The sequence below is a fragment of the Rosa chinensis genome, chromosome 6 (genome assembly GCF_002994745.2).
Source record: "Rosa chinensis cultivar Old Blush chromosome 6, RchiOBHm-V2, whole genome shotgun sequence".
Taxonomy (NCBI): Eukaryota; Viridiplantae; Streptophyta; class Magnoliopsida; order Rosales; family Rosaceae; genus Rosa; species Rosa chinensis.
Genome location: NC_037093.1, coordinates 14,866,431 through 14,884,651, shown reverse-complemented (window position 1 = coordinate 14,884,651; position 18,221 = coordinate 14,866,431). Strand labels below are relative to the sequence as shown.

At 37.5% G+C, this 18,221-nt stretch overlaps 2 protein-coding genes across 2 annotated transcripts; both read right to left on the bottom strand.

Moving 5' to 3' along the window:
* Positions 1-4,471: 4,471 nt before the first annotated feature.
* Positions 4,472-7,420, bottom strand: LOC112173575 (cell division cycle-associated 7-like protein). Its single transcript, XM_024311228.2, has 6 exons — positions 7,046-7,420; positions 6,729-6,965; positions 5,499-5,582; positions 5,303-5,432; positions 4,715-5,029; positions 4,472-4,654 (listed from the first exon to the last, which is right to left on the bottom strand). The coding sequence occupies exons 1-5, from the start codon at positions 7,357-7,359 to the stop codon at positions 4,742-4,744; spliced, it is 1,053 nt and encodes a 350-aa protein (XP_024166996.2). The 5' UTR covers positions 7,360-7,420; the 3' UTR covers positions 4,472-4,654; positions 4,715-4,741.
* A 1,154-nt stretch (positions 7,421-8,574) lies between these two features.
* LOC112170074 lies at positions 8,575-17,731 on the bottom strand. The gene is made up of 15 exons (XM_024307218.2): positions 17,347-17,731; positions 16,621-17,026; positions 16,347-16,524; positions 16,121-16,260; positions 14,794-15,640; positions 14,514-14,614; positions 13,737-13,881; positions 13,579-13,647; positions 13,141-13,186; positions 11,839-12,293; positions 11,093-11,172; positions 10,842-10,977; positions 9,951-10,122; positions 9,174-9,256; positions 8,575-9,073 (listed from the first exon to the last, which is right to left on the bottom strand). The coding sequence occupies exons 1-15, from the start codon at positions 17,447-17,449 to the stop codon at positions 8,945-8,947; spliced, it is 3,090 nt and encodes a 1,029-aa protein (XP_024162986.1). The 5' UTR covers positions 17,450-17,731; the 3' UTR covers positions 8,575-8,944.
* Between the last annotated feature and the right edge of the window lie 490 nt (positions 17,732-18,221).

The window sequence follows — 18,221 nt, the reverse complement described above, 5'->3', positions numbered from 1 at the left end:
CTAAAGCACTCGCCACATCTCAAAGGGCGTAATAGCACGGTGTTCGGAATACCCCAAGTTGTCCTCATATCGGTGATCTGCTTAGCTGTTATACTCGGACCCGGCTAGTTAATGGGCATCTCGCCAAGAAACAACCACCCACCTGGCGAATGAGTAATCTCCAACACCTCGACATTCTCCGTCTCGGGAACCTCGGGCCCCATAGTATCCACGGGCTGCCCAACCCTAATTGGGACCTATGGGATGAACCCTCGCCACCACGACGATAAGAAGAACCCTCTCACCTACCACGACAACGATTCTCCCACGCCATATTGCGAACGATACTCAAAATATGTCAATCGCCTCCCACTTATCGCCTTCCCCGCCTACCCCAGAAAATTCCAAAATCTGATAGCCCAGACCGGAGCTGCAACATGGGGCTCGACTAAACCCAAAATTCACCTTCCCTAAAGACTAACCAAACCCACAATGATCCAAAACCCACCAGCGACTCTCAACCCTGGCAAACGACCCCTCAGCAAACCCACACTCCGCACAAATGTTCTCAGAAAGAAACCCAGGAAAGTCAAGAGACAGAGTACCTATTCACTCCTCCAACCGGAACACAGGGACAACAACCCGAAATTCCAACCACCAAACGAAAGATTCAAGCTTTCCAAACACTTAAGGCTCTAACTTTACTCACCTCCCTCTCAATCTCCAACAAAAGCACTGGAATAGTAACCACCCCCATCTCCCTCCTCTGTTATATATAGAGACCTCGATAATACAGGGACCATTGGACGTGCAAGGACTACGACACCATATCTCACCACATGTCCGACATCTCTAAGCGTTACAGAGGTCATGCGTCGTCGCCTCGACTTCTTACCACAACGCCATTATTACATGTTACGGACTCAAGTACACCGGACTCCCCGCACACAAAAAAATGAATGACAATAGCACAAGTGTCACCAGGGTATAGCATATGCCAAAAGAAGCATGAAACCCTACCACAGATTCGCGATAGCGACACAATAACAATTGCGAGAATGATCTCCTCACCCCAGCCAAGACTCCTCTTAAGTGGGGGACTGGGGGGTAATGGTCGTACGGAAGCCACGTGGCAGCAACTCGCCTTGCAGTTTCGATACTTCTACCAAAAGACAAACTCCCCACCCAAGAGAACTCTTGACCGGGGACTTGGGGGACTTGTTGGTATGCATATACCTCCCAAGCACAAGTATACGAAGCACAAGACTCATACCGCCAATGCAGAGGTCATGAAAGCTTCCAGCTGAGGGTTCTGATACCTCTTGGGGAGATATCGGGAACCCCAAACATCCTACACCAAAAGAAATGGAACCAAGCTCCCACAAACCTGCTACATTAAAGTCATTTCCAACAACCCAGAAAGGTAACTGTTTACTATCGCTTTCCATTATCGTTATCTTATAACGATATTAAATTAGGTATCAGAGCATTGAAGGCCAGCATACCCGGTCTTTCCTCTTACCTTTGTTTGTTTTACAGATAAGTGAGACCGATAACGATAGTAGCAAACCAAGACTTCCCGTGATTTGGCTGGATCAGACCTTCCCCGAGACAGTTGAAACAGAAAATACATTAGGAAAACAATAAATAATGCAATCTAATATTATTGAATTAGAAAGTCTAAAGAAAATCAATATGATATTTTTTTAGTACAATTATTGGCCTAAATAGTCATTTTATAGTAGGTCATATATGTCATTTAATAATTCATAATAAAATGAGATCAAGTGAGTAGATTTGAAGGTCCCAACAGAAACACTCAAAGCCAAAAGTCTCATTACTTATTCAATGCCAAAATCTGGAGGGTGTGTATTACCATCTGAGATTCTAAGGCTCTATAACTATCAGCAACACTATTACCATCTTAGATTCGAGGGCACTAATTGAAATGTATGAAATCAAAAGGACGAGCCAAAGCTCTCACATCCTAACCTCACACTCGAATAAGAACCGGCCTTGGGGTAGGCGGGGGCCCCAATTCTATGGTCCCCAAGATTTGTAAGTTTCTATATATAAACTCTGATAGATAGAACTAATAATGTACTACAGTACTACCGCATATATTAGATTGCATTGAATGAGATAATTAAACAACAAATGTACAAGTAAAAGACAAACCCAACTCAACTAGTAATTTTAGACTTAACAACCTCATCTTTCAGAAAGACCATAAGCAAGTATATGAACTTTTCTCACCAATTGAAGTCTTGAAGTCTAAACTTTTCCAGCATTTGTACCAACTCAAGAAGTATTGCTATATTACATACATATAATCTCGTTGTTAACATCTTGAGTTGGATATCCAATTTTCTCTTATTATTCTGTCTTTAATTAGAATGGTATTCGGTGTGCCCAGTATCATTTGGTTTAGTGGCATAAGTCTTCCGTTTATAAATAGGAGGTCGTTAGTTCGACTCACAATAGACTAGTTGTTATTTTTGATAAAAAAAAAATTAAAAAAGAAAAAGAAAAGAATGGTATTTGGTGTAAATTTAAGGTTTTGCAAATATTTTGATTGAGTTACTTTGTTACGCCATATAATTTTTAATTATTCTTATAATAAGTCTCAGAAAACTAAATAATCATTAAATAAATATGGAGCTTTATATATATGAACGTCACGAGCTTCATTCTATGACTCAGCCTCAAGCCCCCGAAACCTCAGGCCGTTCCTGCTCGATGCCATCATATTCATCTAGCAAACTCAACTTGTATAGTTGCATTGTTTGCCAGTTGCAACCTTCTCTAGAGAGATTTATTTTGGTGCTATGCCATAAACGTTACAAATTACGAGTTATCCAATTGTTAATTGGTTGACCAATTACTACGTAATAAACATTATGTGTTCCATACTTCCTCTTTTAGTCCGTGGTCTACTAATGCTATCAACTTATTGGCACCTTGTTGGTGGAGTTAAAATGTCAAAAGTTATAATCGAAGGTTTACTACCCTAAAAAATCCAAATTAAATTCCATGGATTTTTAGAAATGATTTCACGATAGTAGGAGCGAGTACGAAGCTTGGAAAAGTTGTGGAATTAGTTCGAACGGTTTTATTTTTGAAAACCAACGTTTTTTAGAGGGTTGACAAAGTTGACTTTTTATACGTTCAAAATTTGGGAAAACTTCCTTCATGAAAGTTGTAGAGCTCGTCGATACGATCGCGTGCATATATGGAACGCAATATTCGGAGTTCGTATAAATAAGTTATGAATATTTGAAAATTGAGATTTTTCTATAAATATGAGAAAAATACGGATTTTTCATTAAGGATGAAAAATTTCAGTTTTTGCATTTTGGCCCCCGAAACTCTCCGTTCTCTCTCCTCACTCCGGCCGACCCGGTTCTGACCCGACCCTACTTTTTCTCCCTCCTCCGGCCACGACCCGGCCATCCCCGGAGTCGCCGTGAGCCGCCCAGTAGCTCCATGGCGTCAGTTTTCCCTGCCGCCCAGGCTAGGCTTGGATTGAAGCCCCTCACCGAAACTAAAACCGACCCGGATGGAAAACCACTTTTCCGGCATCCCCTCGACTGATCCTTCCCATTTTCGTGATCTCCTCTTCCTGATGATCATCCCCATATAAGCCTTGCTTGACGATTTTGAGTGTGGAGTGAAAGATCAAGATTTAAAGTTTGAACGGCTCTGATTCAATATAGAATCTGATCAGACGGCTGAGATTAATCTAACTTCCAAGCTTGATCTAGGACGATCAAGGCCAAACCAGACTTAGCTCCAGGTATGAAAGTTGATCAGCTCTTCATTTTGAACCAGTTTGTAGCTGGTCACTTTGGAAGATGAATAAACTAATTTAAAAACATGATCTAAATAAGAAAATAAAAAATTACAGCTTGAATTGTTAGAGGTTCATTAGTGCTGATGTGGTCAATGCCATGTCATTTGGGATGGCTTTTTTGTATAGAATTTTGGGATCAAAAGCATTTTCCTACTTGGAAATGGGAAGTTTTGTAAAAGTTCCAATTTTGCAGACTTCAAATCTTTTTTGCCTCTTCTGTTTTTACACCCTTCATATTAACCGAAGTTAGGGTCTGTGTTTTAGCTTTTATTGTTTTAAGGATTAATTTCATGATACTACCTCTATTGGAGCCTAGGAGGAGAGTAATTTTCCTTTTTAGTTTTGGTCTGTTTGGGCCTGTCCATCAGACTGGTTAGGTGTTTTCTATCATCAGCCAGTTGGGCTAGCTTTGGGATAGCTTAATTAATCCCCTCTTTTTTATTTAAAAAAAAAGGTACGGCGATATGGATATGAAATTTTGGAATTAAGGCTTTTGATTGAGTGAGTGCCTGTAATGTTGCACAATAACAGATGAATCACAATTGTGGCTCGAGCATAGAAGAATCATTCTGTGCGGGTTCGATGAATAGGTGCTGAGTGAAGAAAATCAGGCAACAGAAATATAGAAATACCTGTTCTTTTCATTTGCAACTCAAAAGACTAGATATTACTGATAATGTCATATTGCCATGAATACGATACAATTCAGGGTAACATTTACTCCGCAAAAATATAAGCTCCGGAAAATACGAGCTCTGTTCCTGCTTATAAAAAGGAATACTTGTGCTCAAAAGGTGTTTGAGGCCAGACGATTTGCTTCATGTCAAACTTTCACCAGCTAGTTGATTGATGACTATTTCGTAACAAGACAGCTGGCTTCATGTCAGTCCATCTATGATCCAGAACTATTTAGTTCTTCCTCAACCTTGTGCTCCTCCTTCTCGGCTTTCCCTTTGTCTCACCTTCAACTGAATCCCCAGCAACGGCAGCACCAGTATCATCTATGTTACCCAAATCTTTGGCATCAACACACTGAACCTCTTCCATTTCTTCTCCCCCTGTTAAGTGTGCCTCTTCTGTTTCTTGTTTCATATCATCATGCATTGATTCCTCTGCACCTGAGGTTTCTGATTTTCGTTGGGAACGACGGGTTTGAATAAGATAATGTGCCACAGACTTGTAACCCAGATTTATGACCTGATAAGTGGACATAAATTCAGCCATTGGTTCCCCATGTTGAATATTGACTTGGTTTTTCCTTTCCATTTGTGTGTATGTGTGTGGCTGTGTGTGTTGTAAACTTGTAATGCATTATTTTCTCTCTTTTCTCAAAGAGAAAAATAGGGATACTAAGTAATGCAAGCAAATACTAAGCATTCAACTGAGAAAACAAAAGAAAAGGAGAAGAATGTAACTCAAAAAAATTGAATGACCATAAGTACTTGCATGCATAAGGTTGGTAGTGCTAACCTTCCTATACAGATTACCAGTGGGCTCCCACCCTTTTTCTTTACGGCAAAGACTGCAGTTGCAAATGCCCCGACAAACAGGGCAAATCCAATCAGGATTTTTGCTGGCTTCGATCACATTCTCTCCATATCTGTGTAATTCGCTATAGTTTAATGCATGATCTCATTTGAAGTATAAGCAGTACAGAAAAATTCACCTCATGTATAAGCAATCTCCACAAAACTGCCCTTGGACCAAGTCACATTTGCAGCAATGTGTATGCTGACCAAGAGTTTTCTGCCTGAAAGAAAGCATGACATGTCCAAGCAAAATTTACAAAGAGAAAGGCCACCTTTGAGTAACAACTAATTTGAAAGTTCAACAATACACGATAATTGATAGCACATTAAATAATTAGCCAATACAAAAATATGGTCAAGTGCTTTTAAGAAAGACTTGAGAAGGAAAACATATTGTCCTTTTGCTATAAATAAAATGGATGAGCTCCTCAATGGATCCTTAAGTCCCTTCCCATTCTCGACTCACAGAAGAAAAATTTGTTGAGTGCACGAGAATAAAGTATACACACTCATGAATAAGATTACTGCAAGAACAAACCAATAAACTGAAAGACTCAAGGAGGGAAGAAAAAAAAAATAGAAAGGAACAAATACTAAGAGCAACTAATGTTTTGCAAATCTGAATTCAAATCAAACTCGCAACAACAAGATGGCTTTTAAAGCTACATTATTGTCTATCCATGTAAACAATTCGATGAATTGAAAGTGTTGGACAACCAAGTTAAAATGTATTTCTTATTGTGTATAGGTTTATTAAATCAAGCTTAGAGCCACACAGTAACAAAATAGAAATAATTCTAAGGTAAATGTGTAGTAAAAAGAGGATAGAATTGGAAAATGTAGACAAGTATATGAAGCCTTGGAACTGTTTGGGAAAAGCCCTGCATATAGCATTAATCTAACAAACAAAATCCAAGAATAGCATAACACATTAGATGTTAAATACAATTCAACGTAGTGTTCAAGGTTTTCATTGTTAAAATTAAAGTAGCGAACACAGAAGTTAACAATTCTTGTCAGAATCACAAAGAAATCTTGGAGGACTCGTGTCCAGGGAATTCTGATACGGGTTCTTTTTAACAAGCCACTCGACAAATCTTCATTACCCTATGCAGCATAAAGCCATAAAGTAATCTTTCACTAGAATCGTTGTAATGTGCACCATAGTTAGCCTACATAACTAGCATGAGAATTTTAACGAAAACCCTTGGTATGTTCAGAAAACTAGTACTAGCCAATCAGTTAAGTGGGTTCACCTAATCACTCAACAGTACATCCACAGTCCACACACTATGGAAAGACAACCAACACAAGTTAACACAACAATAATTCAACGAAAAGCAAAGCAAGAAACCCATATGAGCCACCTGCATTGGTGGCAAGTTTCACCCTTAACCGGATCATAAATCCGCTTCCCGTCTTCTCCATACCCATCAACCGAGAGTTCCCAAGTCTCCTTACAATCCCCCAATAGCTTTTCATGCTCATCACTATAAATCTCTGGCCTTATACCCTCCTTGATATTAATCTCACCATTCCACGAAGACTCCCTCTTCCCTTTGGGCCTAATCTCCACATAACTCACCGGAGCCAGAGTCTTCAACCTAAAATCCAAAACCCCCAATTTATCAAAAAACACCACAAATTCACAAAAATCTTCAAAGCTTCGAAATTTGGGTCTTACCTAGAGGAACGCCTTGCCGGGGAGAGAGAGGTTTTGGTTATGGTGTTGGTCTGATCGGAAGGGTCCTTCAACGGACGGCCGCGTTTTGAAGCGGCGGAGGGTTTGGACTTGAGCTGGAGTGAAAGGTCGAAAATGCCCAGCTTCTGCATTCGCTCCTTGTTCTCTTTGATCCGTTGGTCTCTGATTTGCTCGTAGTCCGAAACCTCTGCGGCTGCGTTGTCTCCGCTTCCGGTTTCTTCGTCGCCGTCGGCGGCGGGTTTGGGACCTCGGGTTCTTCGGCTCACCATTTTTGGGCCGTCGGAAAGTGGAAACATCCTCGGAACAACCCTCACAGAGTGGGTTTTGGGCGCGTGTGGAAATGTGTGAGGAGTCTCCGAGCGGGAAGGGGTTATATTGGCGGGAGTGCGGTGCTAACGAATGACAGAGGGACACGTGGTTTGGGTGTATATGAATATGCTCGATTATTAAATTAATTTTCTCGATTACTTTTCCAATGTTTTCATTATTAGATTTGTTTTTTTTTTTAGAGAATTTTCACTCAACTATGATTTATTTGACATTTTGATAGTCAATTTTTAAATATATCACTTTAGTGACTCAACTATTATCAATCACTATAGTTACTTTACTAAATTCTCTGTAAAAATCTCAGTTAAATAGATTATATTTTTGTAAATTTGCATTTTTAAGAGGATAATTTTATTAAAATCTCACTTTAATCACTTCTCTCAATTATTTAAATTCAGACTTCTCAATTTTTCACAATTTGTTGGACGAAAATATCCTTAATATTATAGCAAATAAAGTTTTTTTTTAATGATAAAATTAATATTCCATTAAAGTGAATAACAAAGTTAAAGTTGAGTAACCGTTTGTGATACTCTCCCCTGTTTTTTTAGATATTAATCAAGTCCAGACACAACCCCTACCGAACAATAATTTCCTCACAGTTCCTTTTAGTACTTCAAATATTCTCAAGGTATGAAACTCTTTCTTTTAAATATTATTAAATTTCATTAATCAAGTCCAAGACTCCAGACACAACCCCCTACCGAACAATAATTTTCTCACATTTCTTTTTAGTACTTCAAATATTTTCAAGGTATGAAACTTTAAATCTTTAATACATCATATTAATTTTGAGTGTCAATAGAAATTTCAGTAAATTTCTATCAATATTGATTCCCTGGATAAAAATATATTTGGGATATTTGAGATATCCATATGAAAAAAATTACGCAAATCTTCAAGTTTCAAAAAATTTAGACTTTTGAATCATATTCTTTGCCCCCTACATGTTTTCACATATTTCTGTCGAACTTAATTCAATCATGGACTCATAGTTGATCAAGCGAAAAGAAGAAATGTATCTTATTAGTTTGGTGTCCCAAACACCCTTTTTTCGAAAGACAGTTTGGTGTCCCTCTCATTAGTTTCTGTCTTAGTTGCAGCATCGTTTAAACCTTGATCGATGACTCTGACTACACAACATTAATAAGAAAATAATATGGAGACGAAGTAGATGAAAATTTGACAGTGAAAAACTGCTGATTGCATTTTTTCATTCTGCAACATTAAAGAAAAACCCCACAAGATATACACAAAAAGACAGATGCCTGTACACCCTCCCCCTACCATCTACATTTTTGTACAGTTGAAATGCCAGAGACAGTGAAGCTACTTCTCACATTTCCAAAAGAATTTTGTAAATTTTGAGGTCATGGTTCCTGCTAATCACTAAAACGAAGACCACAGGCAATGCCACGAAAATCGAATCATATGCTTCTTTGTCCCCTCTACCTCGGTAAGATACGTATCAGGGTATCTTTTGAGATTTGTGATCACAGGAAAGAAAACCAGCGACAACCAAGTTGAGGGATGCAGCGAGCATATACTAGTTCACCGTACAGTTTGATCGATGTGCGTCTTCTCGTGAATATCAACAATAAGATCCCGTAGCTCAGGGAATATTGATACAAGACATAACTCAAGTATTGCATATGCAAGTTGCTTCACGCATATAGTAGACTGGACCACACAATAATTCACAATCAACTTCTTGTTATTGTACAAAGCATACTAAGCAAACTAATTTGCACCAGTAGTCGGAAGAGGACAAGAGACTAACCTGAGTGAAATAATAAATATCTCTTGCACAACGTCTGTACTGCTTATATCCGACTAAGCTGACTAAGGCTGTTGGAGCTCCATCTGTCAGAATTAGAGATTAGTTTTGTTCTTTTCCACGGTACTAGTCACAGTAAATTTTCAGATGGACACAAATAGCTCTGATCTTCACACTAATCAAACATATCTTCCTGTATGTATGCTTGCATCAACATGCATATAAATCAAATGGCAGAAGATTCTGATCCATATAGATAGATATTCCAATTCTTTTAAATCATCATTTTAATTCACGTGTGAGTTCACATGAGTGATGGTTAACCTATTTCAACAGCAAATTCCTACTTACTTAAGTATGGTTTTAGTGTATTATGACCTTTTACAAGAAAAAATAAACTCTCAATTCGACACTTAAGAGTTTACTGTGAAGTGTTATGTATACCAGGAAGCCTTGTTAAATCGGCATGTAATTTATGCCATTGTTAGCCCCAAAAAAAGAATTAAATAAAAATATAAAAAAAGCGCAAACACAAAAATAGACATACAAACTTGTAACCAAAAAAAAAGAAGACATACAAACACAGAATCTACACACACACCCACACATATATTCATAGTACTTTCTTTTACCACCCCAATTGAACAGAGAATATAGTTTACTTGAGGCACTTTTAGAACATGTATCATTGGCTAATGAAAAAACAAGGCAGCCACATCAAAATTTATCTAAAACAAATAGGAACATTGACCATCAAAGAACTGGTCCCAAATTACTCACCAAAGAGCAGTTTCTTCAGATCACTAGCTCTCCGAGCAGCCTCAAGCTGCTGCTCAAAAGAACCTGGTTTACCAACCTTACTGCCACCAAATTGGTTCGTAGTTGGAAGAGAGTTTTGATCGTCTTTAGCATTACCAACCTTAAGGAAGAATGTGCCATTGGGCCATAGAACCTACACGAGATAGGAAAATAAAATACATCACACAGGAGTATAAGAAATCCCTCACATTAATTATAAACAGAATTTCTACAACGTCCAACACAGAAAGTCATGAAGAAATAGAAACCAAGAAAAAAACCAAGAAGATATAAACCTTCGTATATGATTGTATATTTGTATGCAGATAGTAAATTAAAAATGAAAACGTTTAGTATGCAGTTCTACTTTTTACTGCTCAACAAAAGTATTTATGTGATAGATACAAGAATGAATATCAAACGTTGAACCCTTTAGCAATCCCATATCACACAAAATATTAATGTAGATATGGAATAAGGTGGAGGTTGGACCGCACACATATTTCAGGAACCTACTGTGGACTGCCAGGCAAAAGTGACTCTACTTGCAGCTATTTCAGGATATATGTGATTGACAATAAGCAAAATGGTTTTAAGATTGCGTGACATTCATATAATTATTGCTTTACATAATTATTTAAAGATTAGACTGAATGTGGTTAATTGCACGGTTGCTTAGTGTAAGTTGCAGCTTGCAAAATTTCAGTAAAAGGCAGATGTATATAATTTTAATCCCTTGGGTTAGCTGAAATGGTGAGGGGGTGGAAAATAGGTTAGGAACAAAGGATTCAATTCCTTCCTATGTAAGAGGAAACAAAAAAACAAACAAACAAACAAAAAATTAATAATGTGTATCAGGCCAGCAGTCCTTACATCTTGAAGCCATCGAATTCCTGAAGCTATAATATCCTCCCTCCGAAGCAATTGAATATGCCTCAAGAGCCAGTCATCAATAGCGTCTTCCATCATCAACTGTAGTATTTGTTTTGACATCCAAAACACTTGTCTTCTGCATAAGCAAAAATAAGCATGTTATGACAGATCAATCGTTTATTGTCTCTATTAAAAAATAAAAATAAAAAAAATAAAAACATGTTCAAGTTTTATTATACTGGACAACTCACCTTAGCCATCCCCTTCTCTTAAGCTGAAATACCTTGTCCACTAGATTCAACAGAGGTACACTAACATTGGGTGGAGTCCACTGAGAGAAACCAAATTGTAACATCCATATTAGACATAATCATAGACATCCAAGTTATTATCCTACTAAACATGTCACCAATGGAGAAATCAGTTAAGTATGGACGAGCTGAAAGTACCTAGAGGAACAGCACTACTTTCATGAGAAACACAACCTAGGAGAATCAGAGACCTAATGAGGTATGGGTAAAAACACAATGAGCAAAGTCCAGAGCCTACTAACCTAACTATTCCTAAAAAATTGAGTTAGATACAAACGTCCTTTTTCAGTTTTTCTAAAATACTTCAAGTGGTAGGATAAATTCTTCTAGAACAGTCAGTTATATCCAAAGCTATATTGTCCGGTACATCTTCCATCATCTAAATTCTAAAGAATTTCAGCATACATGCATCCAACTCTTGTAAGAATTCTGAGACAGGTAGCGGACTAATCAATTGGTGATACTAACTTTCCACCGAGACACTTCTTCAAATGACAATGACCAAATTCTTTATCTAGTCTTTACTTAGCACTAGTGGGCTACATGATAAAACAGATTTAACAACCAAAAAGAAATTATATGTTGCATTGATTGCAACTAACTAAAGTATTTGAGGTTACACCAAGTATCATGACAGGGAACATATAGACGCACAAAGAGAAGGAACTAAGATTAAAATAACATACCTCAGGTGGCATTCCAACTGGATCCTCCAGTTCCAAAGGATTGAAGGTTACTGAACCAATTGCTCTAGGAAAGACATCATTGCCACCCCCAGAATCCACAACCACTTTCTTCTGCAACCCTATGCTTCTCGAATGTTTAATCCAAGGTTGTCCGCCCTTAAAGTCCAATTCATTGTCTGAATGCCACCCACTATCCTGCGCATTAGATCTGACTTCCACAGGGTCACAACTTTGATCATTTTCGGCAGGCTCATTATCAGAAAAGCTACTCAGTGTTTCCCCTGTATTTTGCCTAGAAACATTTTCACTTGTCTCTTCGGCATTCCAGGACAAGTTCAACACAGGAATTGAAGATGAGCCCTCAGAAGTGGATGGACCAACAACGGCACGCATTAAGCCATCTGAAACCCCTTTGAACTGGCGAACAATATCGTCCACAGCATCATCCACATTCACTGATCGATTATAAAGTCACAAGGAACAATAAGAAAAAATGAGAATGGCCATAAAATTAAATAAAGCATCCAGATCAAGATAAATTTTGAAAGCGAAAAATCACAATTTCCCATGGTCCACTAGCGGTTTCCAGAATGTTAAAACAAAAGAGGCCCTACTGGCAGTCTTTAACATGTAGCTTTCTAATAAAATCTCTCAAATTATCCACCACCACAGAAAAGCAGTTAAAAATTTGAGTTATTACTTTTCTAATATAACTTATATAAGAAACATAAACTTTATTAGAAACAGGAAAAGTGAAGTAGCAAGGAGGCCACCAAAAAAAGCAAGTAAAACAAAGGCCTTATTGCAAAAACTACAGAACTGCTAAATACAGCAGAAAAGGAAAACAAAAAAAAAAACACAATGATTCCTACTGGACATGGATAGAACCACCATCTAAGTTGTTAGCAATTTTATACCCACTACAGACCACCCATCATAAAGTAACTTGGAACTTGTCAACTGTTTTGTCCTTGGGGTCGTCTCTCTCAAATTCTTCAAGTGTCCCAGGCTTGCAACATTATTTACATTTATTTTTCTTTATCTTCTTTGGTTACAACTTTCTATACAATTTTAGTAACTCTTAATGCTTAGTTATAAAAAAATAAAAGAAATTGTCAACAAACATCTAATGCAGCTAGTACAAAGAGACAGTATCCACTGTTCCTAAAACTGAAAAGCAATAGTTTAAAGAACCAAGAAGTGATAACGTTCAAACCAAAATATGCGGGTGGTAAGCAAGGCACCAAAACTATCAACAGCAAAGACGCAAAAGCCAACAATAAAATAAAAAAAACCACGTACCTGCAAGAGTTCTCATCACTGAGGGAGATTTTCCAAATGAGTAATTCTAAAACCCAAAAACAAAAAAAGGAAAGAATAGTTTAGTAAATTCAGATGACATGCAGACTGCATTTAAGACGAAGATAAACAGTTTAGAAAATTCAGATGAGATTCAACCAGGTCTTCATCGGACTGGCTTTTGGCTTTTGTTCTGTTGTCAATATCATATATTGCAGAAAGACTAAGTACTTGTCCTATGCGTATCTCTTTCTTCTTCTTCTTTTTTAAATACTGGCAAACATTGGACTATTTTCAACTAATCCTTCAACTCCCAGGCTCTCTTTGTCAGAGTTTTATGAAATGCAAGCATCAAGGCTTAACTATAGTTAAAAGCATATGCACCTAACATGTAGGTGCAACTGAGGCCTAACATTAAAATACACTTAAGAAGATGAATACCTTCGAGGTAGCACTTAAAAAATCCCAAACTTCATGCTGTTCAGCAACGTTCGCTATTGACAAAAGATCCTGTAAATACAGTATAGTTAAAGCAGAGGAATATTTGGAAAGGGGGGATGGGGGAGAAGAGAGATATTCAGTCAGAATCTACATCATACCTGGAGATATCTGTCAAGCTGGATACATCGCTGATGAACAAAAGCATCCTCTGTGCTTGATGAGAATATCCTTTTGGGGGGCAAATGTAAGGTGTAATTTGGAATTTCTTTGAGATGGCGGTGTAGTCGCTCAAAATTCCTATATCTGTAGGTAGAGTTGAAGAATTAAAGAGATAAACCAGCAGAAAAAAAAAAAAAATATATATATATATATATATATATGGAGCAGGTAATCCCAAATTGGAGACTTCAGTAACTGTTTTAACACAAGCACAACACACATTATTTTTTATATTATTGTTGTCTAATAATGATGTCTCCATTTGAGAAAAATTGGGAAACCACCCCACAATGTTGTCCAATGATCTGAACCACCTATTTTCTAGGTTCTCCTCTCAGTTATTCCTACAAATTCAAAAAATTCTCTAACCACTTAATTATGATTGTTGTCAACTAGACAGACGACCACAGTATTTTCAATAATGTATACATTTTCATCATGATAATCAAATGATTAAATGATCTAATTTGATTAAATTTTTGCATGGAGCATAGTTGAATGGAAACATACAGAATGAACAGTACAAATCCAAGGGGCCACAACAATGTGGTCCTTGCATGTCTTAGAAGAGAACATCTTCATTATTTGAAGCTTAACACATTTCTGAACTATGTGTGTATGAATAATTAACGAAAATCAAATAAAAAATAATAATGGTGTCATAATAATATAATTGAGAATTCCTGTTCTCATAATGATATAGATGAGATCACAACCTTCGTTTCACAAACCAAGTTCTGTTTTCTGCATCTGTCACTGCAATTGAATAAACTGCAAAAGATTTTGACCCAAGTTTCTCAAAGTATGCTCCCATAACCTGTAGACATATTGGACAAAAAAATCAGTTTTGGATTTAAAATAAACTGTGTAATACAATAATTCAGCACTTGAAGAGCTGAAAAAATAAAAAATAAAATTCAATCTTGAATTCATAAGATTACTGCTAGGACGGTCAGGAATTTTCATATTCCAAAATTTCACAGAAGGAATGCTTACCCGGCACCTGAGCTTGGGAACTTGTCCCACACTGCGGACTACCATATCTGAGGCACTCTTACCAATATGCCCTTCTACATGCCTGCCAAATTCAGGACTATAGAACTCTGAAATGATGGAACCTCCACCTTGTGTCGAAGCTTTTTTTGCGTCAGGTTGGATTTTCAAAGCAGAAGTGCTATTTGATCGTTTAAGGCTACTTTTAACTCCATTAGCAGCAAGATCTCTATCGTCATCCGACTCATCAACAAGATGCCCTTCCTTAGAAATTGATTCCTTGTTGACATCTGAAGAGAACCGCAACTCCTTTTTAGTCGCATCACTAAAATGGGTGTCAAAACTTGCCCCCTGGGTTAGATTGACAATAGATCTATCTTCCTCTCCTGTAGAAATATCATGCCTGTTAGCTAGCATTTCATTCCCCAACTTTTTTGCAGGTACAGCACTATGCGCTCCTGAACCCTTTGGTACAGGTTCCTGAACTCCTGTTATTATTCTCTTGTGTTCTTTCTTTTTATAGTTTCTTCCCTTTGTCCACATGTTTTCTAGATTTTCAGGAGTAAGAACTTCAGTCCTTCTCTGTGTCGCAGCCTCCAACCCTCGAGCCCAAACAGCAGGCTGCGACTGCAAAGGATCTTCCTGGAATGTGTTATAGTCCGAGAATGCTTCTCCCTGATTTTCAATTTTAGCCAAGGTCATATCAGTCCTCCGATTAAAGGTAGCATATTTCCTCAGCGGAGAATCATGATCATGTACGCCCCCTGCAGTAGACTGGTCCCCATCTGCCTCTTTAAAGATATAATCTTTAACAATTTCCAAAACATATTCAATCAACTCATTGATGTACCTGATTAAAGAGAAATTGGAAGTTAAAATGCCTACAACTGTGTGAGGAGAGGAGGCTGTACGGTTATATAACATCTTCCTATGAGATTGGAGACACATTTCTACATTACAGTCTGGTACACATATTTCCCCACCAAAATGATTAAGTAATCCTGAGCCTATTTCATGACCAAAAAAAAAAAATGTGATCCTTTATAAAATAATACTAATCATAACACTGATACTACTAATTATTATGATTATTATATAACCAATACAAGATTTTTTTTTTTTTTTTAAAGGGACGAATACAAGATTTGAATTCAGCTTTTTTCACATTGTGATGCTTTTGAATAGTTTTATAAGGCAATCCCTCTTACGACAATAAAACCCTTACCCATAGTTTCATATGCCAATCCATCTAACGCCAATAATACCCTAAACACAGAATAAAGAAAAAGAATGGCAACGGAATAGTTGAATGAAATAGTCATTAACATACCCAGGGCTTGCGAAATTCATAACAGGTTCAATTACCAAGCTTGTTAATAGTTCTCTGGCAATGGATCGAACCACTGGACATTGAGCTTCTCGTGGTCTGAGCACCACCGCTATCACTCCACCCATTACCCGCTGAAGAAACTGTAGAAGATATAAAGTATTAACCTGAATCCAACATATAAGATCGAAATAGATAACTGAATTCTATAAAAACACTCCACTCACACCTTGTACTCACTCTCAGGTGATATCAATGCAGGATGGAGCTCCTTTGAAGTCATAAGATGATGTTTCAACCTTTCATCTCTCTCCTCTGAAGACAATGTTTTCATAACATCAACACCTATAGCAGCTTGGTTTCTTCTGAAAAGCTCTAAATGTTCTGCTATTAAATCTATTATATCCCTGAAACAATAGGCAGTTGTTATTTAAGCTGCTTTACTAATAGAAGCTTCTTAACAACTTGCAACTAGTTGAATTCTACTGAAGAGAGAAGGTTACCTTGTTAGCAAATCAACAAGGTTTATCTCTTTAGCTCTTCCTGATACTTCACCAAGAGCATCCATGATAATTGCGCGTATCTGCTCTGGAGCCTCCTTGTCCGGTGTTATATCCGAATACCATAAATCAATCACAAAATCCTTCAAAATTTTGTCAATGAAATCTCTCATTGCATCCTCTACGATCGGAGAACCAATTTTCCTTTTCCATTTTGGCGGTGGCAGCGAAGTAGAAAGGCGTGAGTCGTTCACAGACAACTGTTTCTTCTCCAAATGAGACAAATATGATTTCGGCCGAACAGGCTTATGAACCTTCCAGTGAAATTCCACCTCATTTAATAGCATGCGTAATACCGCGACAAGTAAGATTGCTATGGGCAGATTCATCCACATTGATTTGCTTGTATCTGCAATCAATGACAATAAGAGGTGAAAAGGGCATCACTTTCAAGTTAATCAAGCAATTTTCCACAACACCTGCATTGGATAACCTCCCATAATTCTAACCTCCATTGTTCACACCTAAAATCTGCAACTGTTAATACACATATGATTCAAACATTGAATTATAATCCAATTCATTTTCGAAACTTTTCTCGCAAGCAAAAAACTTAGAGTTATCAGTAAGCTGCTGATTCCTAATCATCAAAAACCCCCAAAAAAAAGCAACAATTTTTTGAACAACACCAAAATTCGTAACAAATTGCATAAAATTGAAGTGGCTTACGCGTCAAGAAGTAGGAAACAGCGAAGACAAACAGCGCCCACCAAACGAATCGAAGCTGAACCTCCTCGATCAGATCCTCTACGCTCCTTATCGCCCTCTTCATCTTCCCTAAACCCTAAAATTCCACTTCCAATTCGCTAAAATTCGAAACGATTTCCGCCTCACACCTAATCAAATTAAAGACTACCGAGTCAAATTCGGCAACTCCAGAACCTTCAACGTCACGCAAGATCGAAGCTGGTGGACCCTGAAAAGGAGCTATCTGCTCGGTTCCACCACAGCTCTCAGCAAATTCGCTTTCGGACCAAACCGAGGTAGAAGAAGAAGAAGAAGAAAGAAAGAAAGGAGAAGATTATCTGGGACTTGTTACTTCCTTTAATTTTTGGGCTTTTTTTATAATTTAAATGTTTATTTTTTTTCCTTTTTTATAAAAGGTTTGTATGTATTAGAGTATGAGCTGGTAATTTCCACGTTTTACTTCCTTGCTTTAGTGGATTAATCAAAGAGATTAAGCAATTATTGCTAAAAAATGTGTTTGTTTTCTATTTTTTGTTTTGCTTAATACATGGAGATGTGTGGGAACATTGTACACAAAAGTGAGTTGTCTCCATGAGAAAAGGGCAAAAAGGTGATCTGTCTCCAAGCGACTTGGCTTATTATCTTTTCAGTTTTTGACTTTTTGTAATTACAGTTTTGGCTTTGTTTTGCAACTTCTATGGATCAAGTAAATAGACAAAAGTTAGAGTAATTACAAAAATCAGAATATGAGTGTGGAAAATTATTGTATGATTTTGGACTACAATAAAATACGCGTGAGCTAATGTGATTGGTTTATGTAGAAAGTAGTTAATACTAAGGGTTAATGCTCATACACC

Coding starts and splice junctions, on each gene's coding strand:
- LOC112173575 (XM_024311228.2), bottom strand. CDS start 7,359: ATGTTTCCACTTTCCGACGGCCCAAAAATGGTGAGCCGAAGAACCCGA. Junction 6,966..7,045: donor CCGGCAAGGCGTTCCTCTAG/GTAAGACCCAAA, acceptor TTTGGATTTTAG/GTTGAAGACTCTGGCTCCGG. Junction 5,030..5,302: donor CTGGTAATCTGTATAGGAAG/GTTAGCACTACC, acceptor TCCACTTATCAG/GTCATAAATCTGGGTTACAA.
- LOC112170074 (XM_024307218.2), bottom strand. CDS start 17,449: ATGAAGAGGGCGATAAGGAGCGTAGAGGATCTGATCGAGGAGGTTCAG. Junction 13,648..13,736: donor AGCTTGACAGATATCTCCAG/GTATGATGTAGA, acceptor CTGTATTTACAG/GATCTTTTGTCAATAGCGAA. Junction 9,257..9,950: donor TCTGAAGAAACTGCTCTTTG/GTGAGTAATTTG, acceptor TAATTCTGACAG/ATGGAGCTCCAACAGCCTTA.